Below are 20140 nucleotides of genomic sequence, written 5' to 3'. Positions count from 1 at the left end.
CAGTGTATATACAACAATAATATAGCACTATCTGACACTCTCTGGCTTCATTATTGCCAGGTGTCTCTTGGAAATGAGATTTTAATCTCAATGAGATTTTTTTCCTGGATAAATAAAGGACTAATTATAGAGTGATCAGAGTCCTCTTCACATTGGAGTTGGAAATGATTAAAAGTGCTGATCTTGCATTTTGGTGGCTGTTCATTGGAACCCTCAACAGGAGGTCAAGAGAAATGCCAGTGCAAGTGAAGGCAGCAATCAATAGGCTGAAAAGCCAAAATACACCTTTCAGAGAAATAGCAAAATGTCTGCAGGGCTAAAGTGACAAAGCTAAGAAACACAAAAAATGAAGCAAGATGGATCATGGAGTGTACAGGGCTATTCTCTATTCTTAGATTCAGCCAAATGCCACAAAACTATGCAGAGAAATGTCTGTAACCCTTTTGACACATAATTCTCTCCATGCAAGACTGACTATATGGAGTTTCACAGTGTAAATGGATGATAACCATTTGAAACAACGCGACTACTGTGGGGTTTGGTAACTTAACTGTTTTCATTTCTGTCATTACAGGAAAAAAAGAGAAAAAAAGAATAAATAAAAAAGAATAACGAATATAATCATTAGTTGCAGCTCTACGCTCATACCGGGTTTATAGGTTGTTTGTGTATGAGTATAATTAGTACCCGGAGAATAGACGTTTGAGTCAATATCTTGTTGTATAATGTTAGATTTATTTTGAAAATCAACCTAACGCTGTGACCATACAGACTGTTTTTTGACACTCTGTCTTTTTTGTATTATCAAACAGTAGCAGTTGAATGAGCGCTGTTTAATCCCACCCTAAGGCAGAACCAATCCTGCAGCACCAATCCTGTTCTGCTTTTACATATATATATATATATATGTATGCATATACACACACACACACACACACACACACATAAAGCTGTGTGTGTGTAGCAACACACGCAGTAGCGAACGATTACGATTCACTGACCCGACATCCTGCCTGTGGCCTCACACTCCCACTAAAACTGTCATAGACGCACACACACACACACACACACACACACACACACACACATATAGCCTGATCGCACAGTTCATCTGTGAAATTTGGTATACCTTTCGACATTTGATGCTAATGTCAGTCCGTTTCTTCTTACCTGAGTATTGTTTTCCGTCCCGACACCAGAGAGCTGAGATATTTCCGTTCCCTCTCCTCCATCTCTCAGCATCAGCACCACATACACGCACACCCCCTTGGCGTCGCCATGTCTAAGACGCAGTGCCACACACACTGCCCCCTGCTGTCGCGGAGTTTTTTCATCTTTTCAACTTTTTTCTTAACAATCTTTATTCGAATAGAAGTGACCAATAAGCTCCCATTCCTAAAGACTTGCTAGACTATTAGAAGTACTTCAAATGTAACAACCATTTCTTCATTCAAAACTGCAACGTTTTTCCATCAATTTTAGTGTATGTAAACTGTAACCTTGCACTTAAAGAAATTGCATAAGCAGAGACTTGCTTATGAAAGAAACGACAAGTGTCATTGTAATTTGTGATTTTGTAACAAGCCTTCCATGGTTTTATAACAAATTTGCTTGTTCTGTTTATCAAACACTTATGTGAACACGTTTTAACAGGACTCTACGCAGTTTTCACCAGACTGCATTAAGTTTTAGCAGCAATTAGCAGAAATATACTGGCAGTTTACTAGTATACTTCTTTGTACTAAATTGGTCCCCTTTAAGTTTATAAAAGCACACTTTGAAGCTATGCACTTCAGGAACTTTTAATGTTAGTAAGATATTGTAATGCAATAAAAACAAACATTACATGCAAAATTGTGTTTACAGTTACTTAATTGTACTATAGTATATACTGTATGCTATAATTTATTGTACTGTATAGTTTATAAGCTAAGTGTTCTGATAACTGTGCGGTTTTCCTTTATTAAATTTGTTCTGATGAAAGTGTTATGCTGTGTGTTCTCTTCCACATTACAATAACAATGACTGAACAAAGACAGTCTTTGTTCGGTTTGTATGTACTTAATAGTCAATTATGAATAATTTTAGGCTATAATATAGTCCAGACTGGTTGATATTTTTATTGACAGTGCATATAAAAATGTACTTAAGTCAAAATCAACAATTGATGGGCAAAGGTTCACCAGAGCACAACAGACAAGTCCAATCTTATCAGTGGTACAATAACTATCATTATCTTTGCACATCAAGAAATCAATTGGCAGTATCCCCCCCCCCCCCAAATAGTATATTTCTGGCGCACGCTACCAATCACACACTCAACATGAATCCTGACATGGGCAATTTTCCTTGTGGTTTCCAAGTCAACAGGAGCTAACTGGGACTTTCCACGAGTGAAGGCTGGAATTTTTGCATGAGCCATTCTACAACCTAAAGTGGCATGAATATTAAAGCCACGATCAGCAAGAACAAGATCACCAGGAACTATGTTGTCCAAAAAGCCACAGTTTTCAGTTATGTATTTGTCACTTACTTTCCCTCCCCATGCATTGGAAATGTAAGATACTGTGCCCTGTGGTGTAATACCAATCAAGAATTTAACTGTGTTATGGTGCTTGTAAGAAGACTACGTTTCTGCTCTGGTTATAACGTTAGACGGACGTTCTATAAAAACTTCAAAACAGTCAATAATAACAGCACATTTTTTTCCCAAAATGTTTCCTGAATTGCATTGGCATGGTTTTTTGCAAGTGCTCTCTTTCTGACCATATGATAAGTGGCTTCATATGAATAAACATGACATCAATGACATCAGTGACTATCCTAGAAGCAGTGGCTACTGATATGTTAAATGCATATGACAGGAAGGTTGTGGAGACATTAAGCCTAAGGCACATCAGTGTCAGCATCAACTGCTTAAATTTATCAAGCGACTTCTTCACAGGGAGGTGGGGACTAAGGAATGTGAAGAGAACCAACAGTATCTGGTATGTAGGCAGGCCAGTGAAAAATAAAACCTTTTCATCCTTATCAACAAATGCACTCTGGTCATAGGGAGTAGATAAATGTGCCATATCACAGCGCAAATGAATGTTTTCAGTTCTAAGACTTTGAAATTCACTTGTCATAGCCTCAATGAAATCACCAGTCATATCAGTTTGAGTCCCTATGTTGCATAAATTACTGCTGATGTAATCCCTTGTCAAAGGATTATCATCAGTCCCAGGAGCAGCAGCAGCAGCTTCATCCTTCAGTCTCTGCTGGGTTCTATTTAAACGACATTTGTGCGTGACGTCCCTGTTTCTTCAGGTGACCTTTGCTGACCTGTCATTCCAACAGATGGCAACCAATCTGGGTCATCCTTTTGATAAATTCAATTCAATTCAATTTTATTTATATAGCGCCAAATCACAACAAAAGTCGCCTCAAGGCGCTTCATAGGTACAGAGAAAAACCCAACAGTCATATGACCCCTATGAGCAAGCACTTTGGCGACAGTGGGAAGAAAAAACTCCCTTTTAACAGGAAGAAACCTCCGGCAGAACCAGGCTAAGGGAGGGGCGGGGCCATCTCCTGCGACCGGTTGGGGTGAGAGAAGGAAAACAGGATAAAGACATGCTGTGGAAGAGAGACAGAGGTTAATAATAGATATGATTCGATGCAGAGAGGTCTATTAACACATAGGGAGTGAGAAAGGTGACTGGAAAGGAAAAACTCAATGCATCATGGGAATCCCCGGCAGCCTACGTCTATTGCAGCATAACTAAGGGAGGATTCAGGGTCACCTGGTCCAGCCCTAACTATATGCTTTAGCAAAAAGGAAAGTTTTAAGCCTGATCTTGAAAGTAGAGATAGTGTCTGTCTCCTGAATCCAAACTGGAAGCTGGTTCCACAGAAGAGGGGCCTGAAAACTGAAGGCTCTGCCTCCCATTCTACTTTTAAATACTCTAGGAACAACAAGTAGGTAAGCAGTGTGAGAGCGAAGTGCTCTAATAGGGTGATATGGTACTACAAGGTCATTAAGATAAGATGGGGCCTGATTATTTAAGACCTTGTATGTGAGGAGCAGGATTTTGAATTCAATTCTGGATTTAACAGGAAGCCAATGAAGGAAGCCAAAACAGGAGAAATATGTTTCTCTTTCTAGTCCCTGTCAGGACTCTTGCTGCAGCATTTTGGATCAGCTGAAGGCTTTTCAGTGAGTTTTAGGACATCCTGATAATAAAGAATTACAGTAGTCCAGCCTGGAAGTAATAAATGCATGAACTAGTTTTTCAGCATCACTCTGAGACAGGATATTTCTAATTTTAGAGATGTTGCGCAAATGGAAGAAAGCAGTCTTACATATTTGTTTAATATGTGCATTGAAGGACATGTCCTGGTCAAAAATGACTCAAGGTTCCTCACAGCATTACTGGAGGCCAAGGTAATGCCATCCAGAGTAAGAATCTGGTTAGATACCATATTTCTAAGATTTTCAGGGCCGAGTACAATAACCTCAGTTTGATCTGAATTAAGAAGCAGAAAGTTAGCGGCCATCCAGGTCTTTATGTCTTTAAGACATTCCTGCAGTTTAACTAATTGATGTGTGTTACCTGGCTTCATGGATAGATAGAGCTGCGTGTCATTTGCATAGCAGTGAAAATTTATGCTATGTCTTCTAATGATGCTGCCTAAGGGAAGCATGTATAATGTAAACAGAATTGGTCCTAGCACTGAACCCTGTGGAACACCATAACTGACCTTAGTGTGTCAAGAGGACTCTCCATTTACATGAACAAATTGGAGTCTATTAGATAGATATGATACAAACCACTGCAGTGCAGTACCTGTAATACCTACAGCATGTTCTAATCACTCTAATAGGATATTATGGTCAACAGTATCGAACGCAGCACTGAGGTCTAGCAGGACAAGCACAGAGATGAGTCCACTGTCAGAGGCCATAAGAAGATCATTTGTAACCTTCACTAAAGCTGTTTCTGTGCTGTGATGAGCTCTGAAACCTGACTGAAACTCTTCAAATAAGCCATTCCTCTGCAGATGATCTGTTAGCTGTTTGACAACTACTCTTTCAAGGATGTTTGATATGAAAGGAAGGTTGGAGATTGGCCTATAATTAGCTAAGACAGTTGGGTCTAGAGATGCTTTTTGAGTAAAGGTTTAACTACAGCCAGCTTGAAGGCCTGTGGTACATAGCCGATTATTAGAGATAGGTTGATCATATTTAAGATTAAATTCATGGCAGGACTTCTTTGAGCAGTTTTGTAGGAATGGGGTCTAAAAGACACGTTGATGGTTTGGAGGAAGTAATTATTGAATTAATAGGCTGGTGTGAAAAATTGCTGCCACACCGCCCCCTCGGCCTGTGCTTCGAGATTTCTGGTAGTTAGAATGACTCGGGGGTGTTGATTCATTTAAACCAACATAATCGTCCTGCTGCAACCAGGTTTCTGTAAGGCAGAGTAAATCGATTTGTTGATCAATTATTAAGTCATGTACTAACAGAGACTTGGAGGAGAGAGACCTAATGTTTAATAATCCACATTTCACTGTTTTACTCTTTGGTTCAGATGTGGATACTGTATTGTTCTTTCTTTGTGATAAAGGTCAGACCTTTTACCTGTAATACAAGTCAATAGCTTGATATGAATGTACAGGACCTGGCTGCCACTTAAACCTCTTAATTCCTATGGAAGCAGTAAGGTTGTACTTATTTTTTCACAGAACTGCATAAAGCTCAGCAAAAACTCTTTTTCACAAGACTGAGCTACAAAGTGAACATATTTTTTAGCTAATAATCAAACAAACTATGTCTCCCTGATTTGTTTTGGTGCGAATGTTGGGCTTAAGGACAGATGAAACAATCACCAACCTATCATCCATTGCAAGACATCACAACAACTTAACACGGTAGGTTTGACAGGCTAATCATATCACTAATGGTAATCTTCTACTTTGGAAATAGACTCTTTCCTTTTTTTTTTTGCAGCAATAAGGAATTCTACATTAGGTAGCATGTGTTGTATGCTGGGCATGCTGAGGCTCTTTTAAACTGGCAACACTGAAGCTAGCAAACTAATCTGAACATCCTGTTTTTATAATTTAGCAGTGATTAAATGTTTTATTGTACTCCATTTCTGGCAGCAGTCACCAACCTACCCGCCTCCTATGGAAAGCTCCTGATGCATTCTTCATTATGGTGAGATGAGAGTCTAAGAAAGATATCAGCCATATAAGATAAAATAGTTCTGGTTGACATTAACTATGGTTCTTATTAATTAGCCTTGCCGGCAGCACTTTTTCAAATTCCTCATTCTGCACTGGTGAATACATGTATTCTGTGGTGGTTATAAACTTTGTTAACGTTAAGTTACGTTTGGGCGACATAAGTTCAACGTGACACATGACTTTACATTGGCAGGGGGATGATGAATATATATCTCTCTCTCTATATATATAGACACACACACACACACACACACACACAAAAAAAAAAAAAATCCAAAGAATTGGGATTTATAATAAATCTTTTTTTTGTGTGTGACTATTCATAAAATGTTTATATGGGTAGGTCAGAGTACATATACACATAAGAACATATTACAGTAAGAAAGAATGATGATGAAGTCATTCTTTCTACTTTTCAAGGCACAGCAACATATTTTCCAGTACATTCCAGGGATTAACAGAGGCCTCATATGGTGATTTTATATATTGCCAAAAGTATCTGTTGTCTGTTTTCACACACATATAATCTTGAGTGACATCCTACTCTTTATCCATAGGTTTTAATATGATGTTTTCCAATCCTTTGCAGCTTGGGGGAAGGCTTCCCATAAGGTTTGGGAGTGTGTTTATGGGAATTTTTGGCCATTCTTCCAAAAGTACCTTTGTGAGGTCAGACACTGATGTTGGACGAGAAGGCCTGGCTCAAAGTCTCCACTGTAATCATGCCAAAGGTGTTCTTTTGGTTGAGGTCAGAAAGCTGTGCGGGTCAGTCAAGTTCTTCCACACCAGCTTCACTCAGCCATGTCTCCATGGACCTTGACCTTTGCACTGGTGCACAGTCATGTTGAAACAGGAAGGAACCATCCCCCTATTCCCATCCACAAAGTGGCGAGTAGGAAATTTTGTAAAATGTTTTGGTGTGCTGAACCATTAAGAGCTCCTTTCACTGAAACTACGGGGCCGGGGCCGAGACCGACTCCCCCCCCCCCAAAAAAAAACCCCCAGACAACAATAACAAAAAATAAATTATCTCCCCTCCATCTTTACACTTTTCACAATGTAGTCAGACAAGTAGTAGTCTCCTGGCAATTGAAAACCCAGGGTTGTACATCAATTTGGCAAACAGAAAAGTGTGATTCGTCACACATACTTTGCATTATGCTTGATAATGTAAGCCTAATGACTTTTTTTTTTTTTAAACTGAAAATATATAAAATATACATATATAACATATAGCTTCAATTAAGACTTAAAAAAAAAAGGTCTAAAAACATTTTCAGGCTTCTGTGCAAGAATTCTTTATGTGAAAATTCTGGTTTTCTTGCATTTTTACACACAGATAAAGGACAGAAATATGAACATTTAACACTAGAAAAGACTGATTAGCACCCAATCATATTGTTGACACACTGCACTGGATAAATATGAGATTTCAGCATTTCTGAAAGTGTAAAATGACTACAGTTTGTGTCCATTCATAAACGTTTACAAATGCCTATGCATGGCTGAATAAGGGATTTGCAAAATTCTCGTTGCCCTGAGTTTCAGGATCGTCATTCTCAGCAAAATCTTCAGGGTCCAGATCAGCCTCAAATATCCGCTGTAACAAGGCGTCCACTGTTCGATATCCTGACACAAAACACACACACACTTACATAAATATTGTCTCTCCTCAAATACTTTGCCGATTTTTACATTTTTTCCTGAAGGGAACAAGAATGTCTGACATAAAATTAATGACAATCTATTGAGCAAATGTTCAAATTAAAAGTTAGCCAAAAGTGTTCCTTCCCTTTTTTTTATCTTTTAAAAATCACCTTGTGTCTTTCTCCACTTGTCAACTTACTTTTTGAAGCTATTTTAAACATCAGGGACGGTAAGTTTGGTTTTGCTGACTGGCTGCCTCCCAAGTCATTGTCAATAGTTTCCATGGCGTTCACCAAGTTGTCCTCCATTGTCTCCCTGGTTAACAAAAAAAAATACAGATGATCAGACAGAAATGTGAGCGTGATAATCAGAGATATTAAACAGCATGAAAGATGTGCAAAACAATCATAACATGAAGCCATGAAGCCAAGAGTCCATTAGACATTGTGCATAGCAGAGGTTGAAAATTAAAGATTAATTTGGATTTGACTCAGAAAGAGAAGATGGAGAGAAATATTTTTTAAGCTTGGTGCTATGAAGAAAGCACCAAATAGTCAAAAAAAAAAAAAAACCCCACTAGAAGCTAAAGTATTTGATTTTTTAAACAGTGAAGCACAACAACATCAGCTTCCATTCATCTTCATAATGCAGTGAGTGGCAAGTGTCATTACAAGCCTTTTTGATTTGCCATTTCAGTTAAATTTGCTCAACCCAGAACTTGGAGAGCGTAGAGGGCAACATGACTATGGTGGCAATGATCAACCAAGCTGAACATTTACTTAATTCATTTTCATTTCATGTCCATTTCTTTTTATTTCTTTGGAGAAAAAAAAAAATGAAGTTAAGAGACAAGGGCCACATTGTCCAAATGATGTTTAAATAATGTAAATGGACTGATTCTTATTTAGTACTTTTCTACTCTCTCGGAGTATTCAAGCGCTCTATACAACATGCCGCATTCACCCAATCACACAAGCACTGTCTTCTAAGTTGTCTTCTAGTGCTCACTAACTACCATTCACACACATTCATACTTCCATGACGCGTCGGAGAGCAACTTCGGGTTAATATCTTGCCCAAGGACATTTGGAATGCAGACTGGGGGAGCCATCGAACCATCACCTCCTGAGCTACAGCCAGGAACCAACAGTAAAATTGTAATTGTATTTTGTGCTACTTGGTTTCAACAAAACAACTGGCTAAGAGCAAGTCTAAGCAGGAATTCAGTGTTTTTCCACACCAAAAATAAATTGTGGATTTAAAAAAATTATCAGACAAAATTATGAAGCATGCAAGTAGCAAAGGTCACACTGGAAATGGTGTAGTGCTATTAATGTTGGGTCCAGTTGACATCGTACCACTATAATGACACAACAAGCTGATTTAAAATTTAAAATTTTTTTTTAAAAAAGGCATTAGGTTGACCGGTTCTCTTTTGTGGATGGCCAGTGAGTTGATTATCTTTCAGGCACACAGGTCAAGTACGCCTCTAAAACTAGTCAAAATCCGCTGCTTGAAGAAAAAATTGCAGACACCATTTGAGTGTGAGCTGATGACACAACAGATATAGTATGTTTAAGCCAGTGTGCAATTGTGCTCAGGTACACTACCAGTCAAAAGTTTGGACACACCTTCTCATTTAATGGTTTTTCTTTGTTGATGTCTTCAATGAGAATCTACAAAACTATAAATGAACACATTTGGAATTATGTAGTAAACAAAAAAGTGTGAAATAACTCAATATGTTTTATATTTTAGATTCTTTAAAATAGCCACCCTTTGCTTTGATTACTACTTTGCACACTGTTGGCACCTGAAATGGTTTTCCAAGTATCTTGAAGGAGTTCCCAGAGATGCTGAGCACCTATTGGCCCTTTTGCCTTCACTCTGCGGTCCATCTCATCCCAAACATCTCAATTGGGTTTAGATCAGGTGACTGTGGAGGCCAGGCTATCTGGTGCAGCACTCCATCACTTTATTTCTTGGTCAAATAGCCCTCAGACAGCCTGGAAGTGTGTTTGGGGTCATTGTGCTGTTGAAAAATAAATGAACGCAAACCGGATGGGATGGCATGTCACTGCAGGATGTTGATTTATTCAATTTTGAATAAATCCCCAACAGTGTCACCAGAAAAGTGCCCCCACACCATCACACCTCCTGCTCAGTGCTTCACAGTGAGAAACATGCATATAGAGACCATCAGCTCACCTTTGCTGCATCAAACAAAGACACAGCAGGTGGAACCAAAGATCTCAAATTTGGACTCATCGGACCAAAGCAAAGATTTCCACGGGTTTAATGTCCATTCCTTGTGTTTTATTGGCCCAAACAAATCTCTCCTGCTTTTTGCTTTTCCTTAGTCGTGGTTTCTTAGCAGCTATTTGACCATAAAAGCCCGATTCACACAGATGTGTCTGCTACTAGAACTCTGTGTGGCTTTTGTCTGGGCTGTAATCCAAGGTGCTGTTAACTTGTGATTTGTGATGAATTTATCCTCAGCAGCAGAGGTGACTCTTGATCTTCCTTTCTTCAGGCGGTCCTCATGTGAACCAGTTTCATCGTAGCACTTGATGGTTTTTGCAACTGCATTTGGGGACACAGTCAAAGTTTTAGCAATTTTCCAGACTGACTGATCTTTAGTTCATAAAGTAATGATGGACTGTCACTCCTCTTTACTTAGCTGATTGGTTCTTGCCAATAATATGAATTCGAACAGTTGTCAAATAGGGCTGTGAGCTGTGTACCAACCTAACTTCTGCACAATACAACTGATGGTCCCAACTCCATTAAGAAGGCAAGAAATTCCACCAATGAACCCTGACAGGCACACCTGCGAAGTGAAACCATTTCAGGTGACTACATCATGAAGCTCATTGAGAGAAGGCCGAGGGTCTGCAGCGCTGTCAAAAAAGCAAAGGGTGGCTACTCTGAGGAAGAAAATATAAAACATATTTAGAGTTATTTATCAATTTCTTCTTTGCTACATAACTCCATATATCTTGCTTCATATATTTGATGTCTTCAGTTTGTATCTACGATGTATAAAGTAGTAAAAAATAAAGTTGAATGAGAAGGTGTGTCCAAAACACTGAATCGGTGTTTTGAAAACATTTGGAATGACAAGCCTTGAAACAATGGGTCAGTTCAAATTGCCTGACAGAATCAAGTTTGGGCAGGATGCTGTGGACTTAGTAGCTGCACAGTAATGTGACACAGTGATGGAGCAGTCAAAGGCTCGCTTTGAGAAAGCCCATTTGTTGATTCCCAGCTGTTTAAGGAAAGTTTCTGCCACACAATATCTGGCTCTCTCTTTCTCTCTCTCTTTGAACACAATTATTCTTAATCAAATATATCACCAAAGTACAAGTCTGATTGGCATGTTAAATGTGGTTTGAGGAGTAAAAATGACTGTCAAAAAGTTATGTGTGGAGTCATGGTCCAGCTTTGACCTTGGTAGATTAGTGTCTACAGCAATGTGAAAAGATAAGAAATGTGTCACCAACCCATCATTATACTCGATTTTGAATGAGAGAAATGGTATCAAGTACTGTAATGGTGTAAACTTGTAGTTAATTACGCTTCATACTGATCAGAATATAATCAGGTATATTAAAAATAAATACATTTAAGTTTAACCAACATAACAAATAAGAAACTATAAAGTATAATAAGGATTCTAAAGACAAGCCTCACACTGAGAGTTTGACCTTGGTGTGTGAGAGTGTGTATGTGGGTGTCCTGCAGGATGGGAGGGGGAGTGAGTGAGAACGACACACAGGAGCCGCTGATCTCAGAGAATATCTGACTTATATAATTTATGATTCAATAAAAAAAATGTTGTATTGAATAAATTGTGATTGACAAAACAGTTTCAAAGTGAAAAAGTAAAAGAAAGTATTCATCTGTATTTGAATTAAAAGGGGATTATGTTAAAATGAATGTGCTAAAATGTGCTACAGACAAATTTAACTGATGTAGAATTACATCAGTTGAATGAAACAAAGTGAATTATATCTGTGTGTGATTGAATGTTTGCATGTGATGGAATATAGTATGTTAGCAATAACACACAAAAGAAGAAAATGCTGTGAGGATATTTTGAAGTTTAAAGTTTAAACCCTGTGTTAGATGATGTATGTAGAAAAGTCAGACAGCTAGAGAGGATGATGAGGTGTGGCTGGACACTGGGTGGTTAGATGTTAGTCATGTGATTGGATCTCCAGTCCAGCCGGTGTGTGTTTGAAGGTTCCACCTTGTTTGGTCACAGCTGACTATCATCTCTTAGTTTGTGACCTTGCTCTAATTTGCTTGGCTCTTCACATATTGGACGCGTTATATTGAAATGGACTGTGTGGCAAAAAAAAAAAAAAAAAAAAAAAAAAAAAAAAAAATCACACCCATCAATGCTATTTTGCCCCAATTTGTAAATCTGTTTCAAGTGTTACTATAACAAGGTGGTGCTGTAACGTCCTATCAGGGATGTGGTTTTTGGGGTGGTGAATTATATAATGTGTTTGTTAGCCCACCCACTCAATAGGTCCACCAGACACCACTCTCTGCAAGGTAACATACTGTGCCACAGCAAGCTCCAGTTCTTCAATCTTCCTCTCCAAAGATGTCTGCAAGTCGCTTTTATCCACAGAGTACTCCACAAAGAACGCCTCAAGGACAAATGCCACAAAGATACTGAAAGACAAGAGCAATCACATGCAACATTTAGCAGTTCCTGTCCAAATTGTATAACTGCATGTACTCAGAACAACCACTTTATCACTTGATCAGTTTGACATTGAAGACATCATGATTCTGAGGCAGAACCGGGACCATTTATATTTCCATGATATCTAAGAACATTTTAGGATTCTTATTTGTGATTTTTTAAAATATCACAAGCTTTTTCTTCTATCATGCTTGTAAAGTACAAGTAAAAGTCACACAAAAAACCTTGTGTATTATATATGATACACACATCCCACTTTGAAAACCCTCACATTGATACATTAATCCTGTAAGCCTTTACCCTGATCATATTCTACTTTGGGGAATTTCAACATAAATGAAATAGTGTTTTGCTAAACCTTTTCCTTACTTTATGGCACTGACACTGCTACAATAGTGGCCACTATTAATAAACATGGCCACAGTTTAAATAAATGTGTCAGAGTAGGCTGGGTTATCAACACAAGATAAAAGGCGAGGTTTAAAGGTGGACAGGAGGATAAAAAGGTGGTTTAAATGGAGCTTTTCACTTATAGAGAAAGGAGCTAAAATGGATATCTGAGGGACTGCAACAGGTAAATAATATTTTTGAACTGTGAATCAGTGAGCTGCCTACTTCTCGGACTCTGTTCGAGGGGGAAACTCCATTTTTATAGAGTTCTATGATAAACTACCCAGTATAACACACCTTTAAGCATCTAGTGGTTAAAATGTGTCAGATGTAAATATAAATAGCTATACATATTCCTTTAGATTATGGGAACAGCAGGACTTGTTTTGTGGCCGACACCACACCAGTGATAGTACGACACCATTAGCCTTACTTGAGAATGACGATGACAACTATGATGTGGAAGAGGACGAAAAAGATCCTGGCCGAAATGTGGGTAACGGTGGCAAAGCCGCTGCTGAGAAGTGGAGTCGTGTTAAGAAATGATAACACAAACAGGAATCAAACCTGGCCAAAGCAATTATTCTCAAACGTTTCATAAATGTGGCAAAGGATTTTATTTGCAGTAGAATGAAAGTCACTGAAAAAGAAGGGGGGAGTTTTTCTCATTTTGAAGATGTCTTAAAAATTCAAATTGCTGCTGGTAACTGAAAACGAGAGATTAAACACAGTAAATGCTTTCTTTTTATGAGACATTCAGCTAAAGGATATCATGCCATTGGTTGACAACGGTAAGCTCAACCAGCAGAATGAAGGAGGAGACCACATTGTTGAAGTTATTCTTGCAATAGTTGAGCTTTGCAAAGTCTGTTCCATTCAGCAGAGGATTACCACAATATGCCTTCGCTAGATTGGTGGAGCTCTGTTCATAAAAAGTCACCTTCCCTTTGAAGAGCTCCATCCCCACCATGGCAAAAATGTAGTACACCACCTGTGGAGGAACACCACAATGGACAGAACCATCTTTACAAACAGAATGTCAGCTTCAGTTTTCAGACCCCTCAGCAGGTTGAGGCTCTGCGTATTGCTGCGTTTGTAGGTTGGCTGGTCCTCACCATGTTTTAGAGCAGAGGTAGGCAACTCCAGGCCTCGAGGGTCAGTCTCCTGCAGGTTTTAGATGTGTCCTTGATCCAAAACAGCTGATTCAAAGGGCTAAATTGTCTCCTCAAAATGTCTTGTAGTTCTCCAGAAGCCTGGTAATAAACTAATCATTTGATTCAGGTGTGTTGACCCAGGGTGATATCTAAAACCTGCAGGACACCACCTTGAGGCCTGGAGTTGCCCACCCTTGTTTTAGAGTGAAGTCTCTACTGAAGGTTGCCCTCATAATGGTGATGGATCTTTTAAGACAGAACCATCATTAGGGCGGCTAACTTCATCTGTGCTTTGTTTTAGTGTCTGTTAACAAATGTTACTATGACAAACCAGCCTGCTGTCACAAACTCACAATGATGAGCTGTCCAAATGTGAGAATTGCTGGTCCAATCCTGATCAGGGTGTTGATAATAATACGAAACCTAGCAAGAAAATAGACCTCACTGTTAGTAAAGCATGCTCATGCCTTCCTACTGTGACATCTGTTTTTCATTTGATGCGTCTAAGGATTACTGCAGGATCACCACAAATACAGATGATTTTTATACAAGTATAAATAACTGAATAAGTAAAGAAATGTAGTTAAACCTTTTGATGCTGTCCACCACCCGTATCAGTCTGAGGACTCGTAGGATGAAAACAATGTCCAGGATTTGCCGGCTGGAGAAATGACTCGCTACAATGGGAACGGAATTAACAAATTAATGAATTAACAAAGACCAATAGCTTGTATCATCCTGTGTTTAAAAATAATTATTGTGATTGACTGGGACATGAACACTCAAAGTCAACATCAGTAAACATTCAAAGATGTATCTAAACTGTGAGTAATTAAGTTTTGTTGACTTGTACTACCAACAGTTCAGAACAGCAGGAGCTTTAAAGGCTAAATCATTAAATCATTTTCGGGGGAAATTAAGCATTTATACTTTAGTATTTTATAACTCAATTTTCACACTGTTAAAAAAAACCAAACTTGTAAATTTGCATATTCAAGTTTTCATTTGTATCATATTAGTTAGTCAGCATTTTTTGTTTGTTTGTTTGGTTTATTGGTTGAAATTGTACTGCACAATTAATGTAGTTGTGTGTGTGTGTGTGTGTGTGTGTGTGTGGGGGGGTAATAATAATAATAAAAAACAACAAGAAGAATATATGTATGTGACTACATTACACTTTATAGCTACACCACCGTGTAATTTGTTATTGTTGTAGTTGCATGTTCAGTTGAGTGATTTTCTGCCTCTGTTCCCCAACTCCATGCTGGTGTGTACATTCAAAGTGATGAAACAGATTGTGTTTGTTTGTTTAATGCAAACAAAACGTGATGTGCCAGCCAGATGTAAATTTGGCAAGGGTTAAGCTTGACCTTGACTTTGACCCAGTTGGAACAAAGCTTAACATTAATTAGAAACTCTTACATGACTTCATCACAGAGTTTATGATGGTGGCAATAAGAGCAGAGATGACAATGATTGTGTCAAACCTGAAGACAGAAAACAGAAATAAGAAAATTAAAACTTTAATTTAGGCAGACATGCTGTGAACAATGATGCTGAAAACAAAACCCTTTTTTCTTATGGCTTCAGTCTGACACCACCAGTGTTGGGTAAGTTACTTTAAATTAGTAACTTAGTTACATTACTAGTTACTTCTCTAAAAAAGTAACTCAGTTACTTCAAGTTACTCGTTACTTTCAAAGTAACTAGTTACTAGGAAAATAACTTTGGTTTTACTCAGAATTCTCTTGTTAATGTGTTGCTTCCGTAACTGGATACCCAGCAAGATTGCCAGTCTTCTAGCTTGCTTACTTGCCACAAGTGCACTGTGCCACCTACCAACAGAAAGGAGAAAATAATGTGCACATTTCACGAGAGAAATCCGCGCCTGGACCGTCGTTGACCGCCGCCATGATTCTAGCCTGCTTTTTACATCCAACACAAAAACTGCAGTCGTGGTGCTTTTGATTGTACTCAGAACTTGGAAATTCTGCCTTCTGAATAGGAAGATGTAGGTAACACCAGACTGCAGATGAGCTGCATACAGAGCTGGACTGGGACAAAAAAAATCGTCCCGGGCATTTTGACTAGAGACCGGCCCGCCATTATAGGAAAAATCATAAAGCCTTTGAATGAAAATAAACACTGTTGTGACAGTGATGAAACACTGTTCTGATGGTATATATGTATCAATCTATCAATTGTTTGTTGTAAGACTCAGATAATTATTTTTTTAAAAGCGAGACATTTTAAATGAGAATAAGAAAGAAAAGTATTTCCTTGTCCCCCCCCTTTCCCTGTTAATGCCCTACCTGGCCCCCTGGCAACACTTTGCTAGATCCGCCCCTGCACAGTTACCAGCTGTCAGCTACGTAGAAAAGGATCCTGGTGTTATTTGTTTCTCAGAAACAGCTCATAACTTCCCTTCAACTCATTCATGTCACCTAAAAGGTAAACCTGTTTCTCCATCACCTGTTCAGCTCTGATGATTCAGTAAGGACATCTCCTGGTTTCATCTGCATGTTTCCCTCTCACCAGATAACCAAACCGATATCATGACCAGCAGCTTTACAGCTGTGGCTCCAGCAAACATCAGCTGATACTAGAAATTAATATTAAATAAATTCTAACAACAGCTGATCAAGCTTAAACGTGCTGCTGTTGTTTAACGCGACATCCGCTGGTTTCCTCTTTCTGGCGCAAAGTGGGCGATAAATAAACAAGAGAGAAAAGCCGATCAGCTGATCATTGATCAGTTTCGTGATTGAAGTAGAAACGGGAGAGGAGGGGAGAGAATGAGAGAAGAAGAGGCAGCTGTGCAGCTTCAGCTTTGTGTCTTTTTCATTGTAGCTGAAGTCCGGACAAACTGTGTTCCTTTTCACCTCAGTACGAAAACGTAATATTTTCTCTGAATACCAGACGATTCTGTTTTTACGGGACGGTTGGCAACTCTAATAATTAACCTATGAACAAAATAAAGTTCAACATCAGTAACATAGCACCCACCCATCTGTATAGAAACTCCGTCATGCTAGCTAGCACGCAGTACGAAAATGTCAGCATACTGAAAATAAACTCCACCTAAACTTGGTTTATATCTGACTCAGATAGACTGCAGGTCATAACTTCTTACCTGAAGTTCAGTTCACCTGACATGCGGACCGGCGGCCGCTTCGGGTCTCTCCTCTTGCCTCCCTTTTCCTTCATCCACCTGCTGGCCTCCACCACTTGCTAATGTTACTGAATCTGTGGAAGCTCCGCGATAGCCACCACACGAAGTAACGAGTAACGAGCCTATCTAAATCCCAGTAACGAGTAACGCGTTCCTGGTTTTGGCATAATAACTAGTTACCGTACTCGTTACCACAATAATAACGTACTTACTGTAACGCGTTACTTAATAACGCGTTAGTCCCAACACTGGACACCACCAACATGTCAAAAAAGACAAATATACCATGAATGTAAATAAAACGACCTCTTTTTCAGCATCAGTTAAGTGTGAGAAAATCTTCATGTTGTAAAAGAATCAAAAGATTTTATCTTTTGTATTTTTATCCAAGTATTTCAAATTTAAGGAACATTAAAACTAACAAACACATGCGGGGGGCTGCAGAGTGTGGAAGCAAACAGAACATGAAACCATTTGTGCCTAACAAGCAGCTTTCATTCATGGAGTGGGTCCAGTTCTAGTAATTCATCCAGAAAATATACAAACACAATGCTGAATATTTTTTTGACTGAAGTTATTGCTGCTACACTGCTCACTAGCAAATGGAACACAACTGTATTAAAGAAATAATAGCATAACAAACAATGAAGACAAAAAGTGTTTCAAAAGCTGCAGCAAGAAACCTTCAGAAGGCTCAGAGCTTAAAAACCCAGTGGCAACTTTATTAGGTGCACCAAGATGGAGCTAAAGAAAAAACTATTGTCATTCTCCACACACACACAGACACAGGCTATAGTAACTTGGGGCCAAAGATGCTTTGTTGCATGCAGGGAACAAAAATTGCATCGCAGGAAATAAAGACCATAAGAACCAAAAGGTTCAGAGTTTTCACAGAATAATATAATACCCAATAAAGTGGCCACTAAGTGCAAAAAGTCAAGAAAATCAGGCAATTAACTGGCAAATACCATGAGGAACATAAGTATTTGAACACCCTGTGATTTTGCAAGTTCTCCCACTTAGAAACCATTTCATGGTTTGAAATTCACATTATAGGTGCATTCCTTTAATGTTTTGTTTCTATTCAGGAATTCACATTGTATGATATTTAAAGAATTTATTTGTATTGCACTGCTGCACATAAGTATTTGAACACCTGGCAATCAGCAAGAATTCTGGCTCTCAAAGATCTGTTGCTATGCCTTTAAAAAGTCCACCTCCACTTATTAATCGGAATTAGTCGCACCTGTCTGAGGTCTTTAAAGACACCTGTCCACCCCACAGTCAGTCAGACTTCAACTACTACCATTGGGAAGACCAAAGAGCTGTCAAAAGACACCAGAGACAAAATTGTGGACATGGAGAGAGCTGGGACCACAGTTTCAAAGCTCACTGTCGATAGAACACTACACCGTCATGGTCTCAAATCATGCATTGCATGGAAGGTTCCCCTGCTCAAGTCATCACATGTCCAGGCCCGCCTGAAGCTTGCCAATGACCATCTGGATGATCCAGAGGAGGTATGGGAGAATGTCATATGGTCAGATGACCAAAAAAAATAACTTTTTGGTCACAACTTCACTCGCTGTCTTTGGAGGAAAAAGAAGGATGAACACTAAGGACACCATCCCTACTGTGAAGCATGGGGGTGGAAACATCATGCTTTGGGGATGCTTTTCTGCGAAGGGGACAGGACGACTGCACTGTATTAAGGAGAGGATGAATGGGGCCATGTATTGTGGGATTTTGAGCAACAACCTCCTTCCCTCAGTCAGAGCATTGAAGAGGGGTCATGGCTGGGTCTTCCAACAAGACAATGACCCGAAGCACACAGTCAGGATAACCAAGGAGTGGCTCTGTAAGAAGCATATCAAGGTTCTGGAGTGGCCTAGCCAGTCTCCAGACCTAAATCCTATAGAAAATCTTTGGAGGGAGTTGAAACTCTTTGTTGCTCACTCAGTGACAGCCCCGAAACCTGACAGATCTAGAGGAGATCTGTGTGGAGGAGTGGGCCAAAATCCCTGTTCAAACCTGGTCAAGAACCACAGGAAACATTTGACCTCTGTAACTGCAAACAAAGGCTTCTGTACCAAATATTAACACTGATTTTCTCAGGTCTTCAGATCAAAGTGCTACGCAAAAAAAAAAAAAAAAAAAAAAAAAAAAAAAAAAAATCATACAATGTGATTTCCTGAATTGTTTTTTAAATGCTGTCTCTCACAGTGGGAATGCAGCTACAATGTGAATTTCAGACCCCTCCATGATTTCTAAGTGGGAGAACTTGCAAAATTGCAGTGTTCAAATACTTATGTTCCTCACTGTAATATAAACTAAATTTAACTGAAAAAAGTTGGGGGTTTTTTTTGTTTGTTTTTTTTTTTTTAAATAGAACATTAAAATTGTATTTTTAAAAACATTTTTTGTACATTGTACCATTTTACCATGTTTTGTTTTGAGCTTTTCTTTTCAGTTTAGTTGTGAGTGGATCTGCCTGCTTTAGTTTCATCAATTACATTAAAAAACACATTTTCACTCTTTCTGATTATATTACTATGGACAGCGTTTGTCTGAAACCAAACTGAACTTTATTTGAAGTTCAGAAAAGGTATACAAATGTGTGCGCATTTGTGGATTCAGTTCACTGATGGTGATTTTCAATATTCAATATAGAAATGTCCCTGGTGTACAAAGACTTTTCAGTCTGCCCAATGCTTCTTGTTCTTAAATTGTTGAACTTTGTGTTTGAATAGTGTGTAAAGGACAGTGTGAGCACAATCAGATTGCCCAGGGTCATCATTTGATAAGTTGTCTTTGTCTTTGAATTTC

The 20140-nt window shown here is 38.8% G+C and overlaps 1 protein-coding gene across 3 annotated transcripts in view; it reads right to left on the bottom strand.

Moving 5' to 3' along the window:
* Positions 1–7504: 7504 nt before the first annotated feature.
* Positions 7505–20140, bottom strand: part of tpcn3 (two pore segment channel 3) — a 28987-nt gene continuing 16351 nt past the window's right edge. For all 3 annotated transcript variants that reach the window (XM_039613740.1, XM_039613741.1, XM_031751700.2), the window contains 8 exons: positions 15565–15629; positions 14732–14819; positions 14496–14565; positions 13760–13979; positions 13422–13512; positions 12451–12564; positions 8078–8193; positions 7505–7860 (listed from right to left, as the gene is read on the bottom strand). In XM_039613740.1, the coding sequence (XP_039469674.1) occupies positions 7727–7860; positions 8078–8193; positions 12451–12564; positions 13422–13512; positions 13760–13979; positions 14496–14565; positions 14732–14819; positions 15565–15629 (898 nt within the window). In that variant the 3' untranslated portion in view covers positions 7505–7726. The remainder of the gene's footprint in view (positions 7861–8077; positions 8194–12450; positions 12565–13421; positions 13513–13759; positions 13980–14495; positions 14566–14731; positions 14820–15564; positions 15630–20140) is intronic.

Source organism: Oreochromis aureus, linkage group 6 (assembly GCF_013358895.1).
Source record: "Oreochromis aureus strain Israel breed Guangdong linkage group 6, ZZ_aureus, whole genome shotgun sequence".
NCBI lineage: Eukaryota > Metazoa > Chordata > Actinopteri > Cichliformes > Cichlidae > Oreochromis > Oreochromis aureus.
The sequence above is the reverse complement of the archived record's forward strand: the minus strand, read 5'-3'. Positions and strand labels throughout refer to the sequence as shown.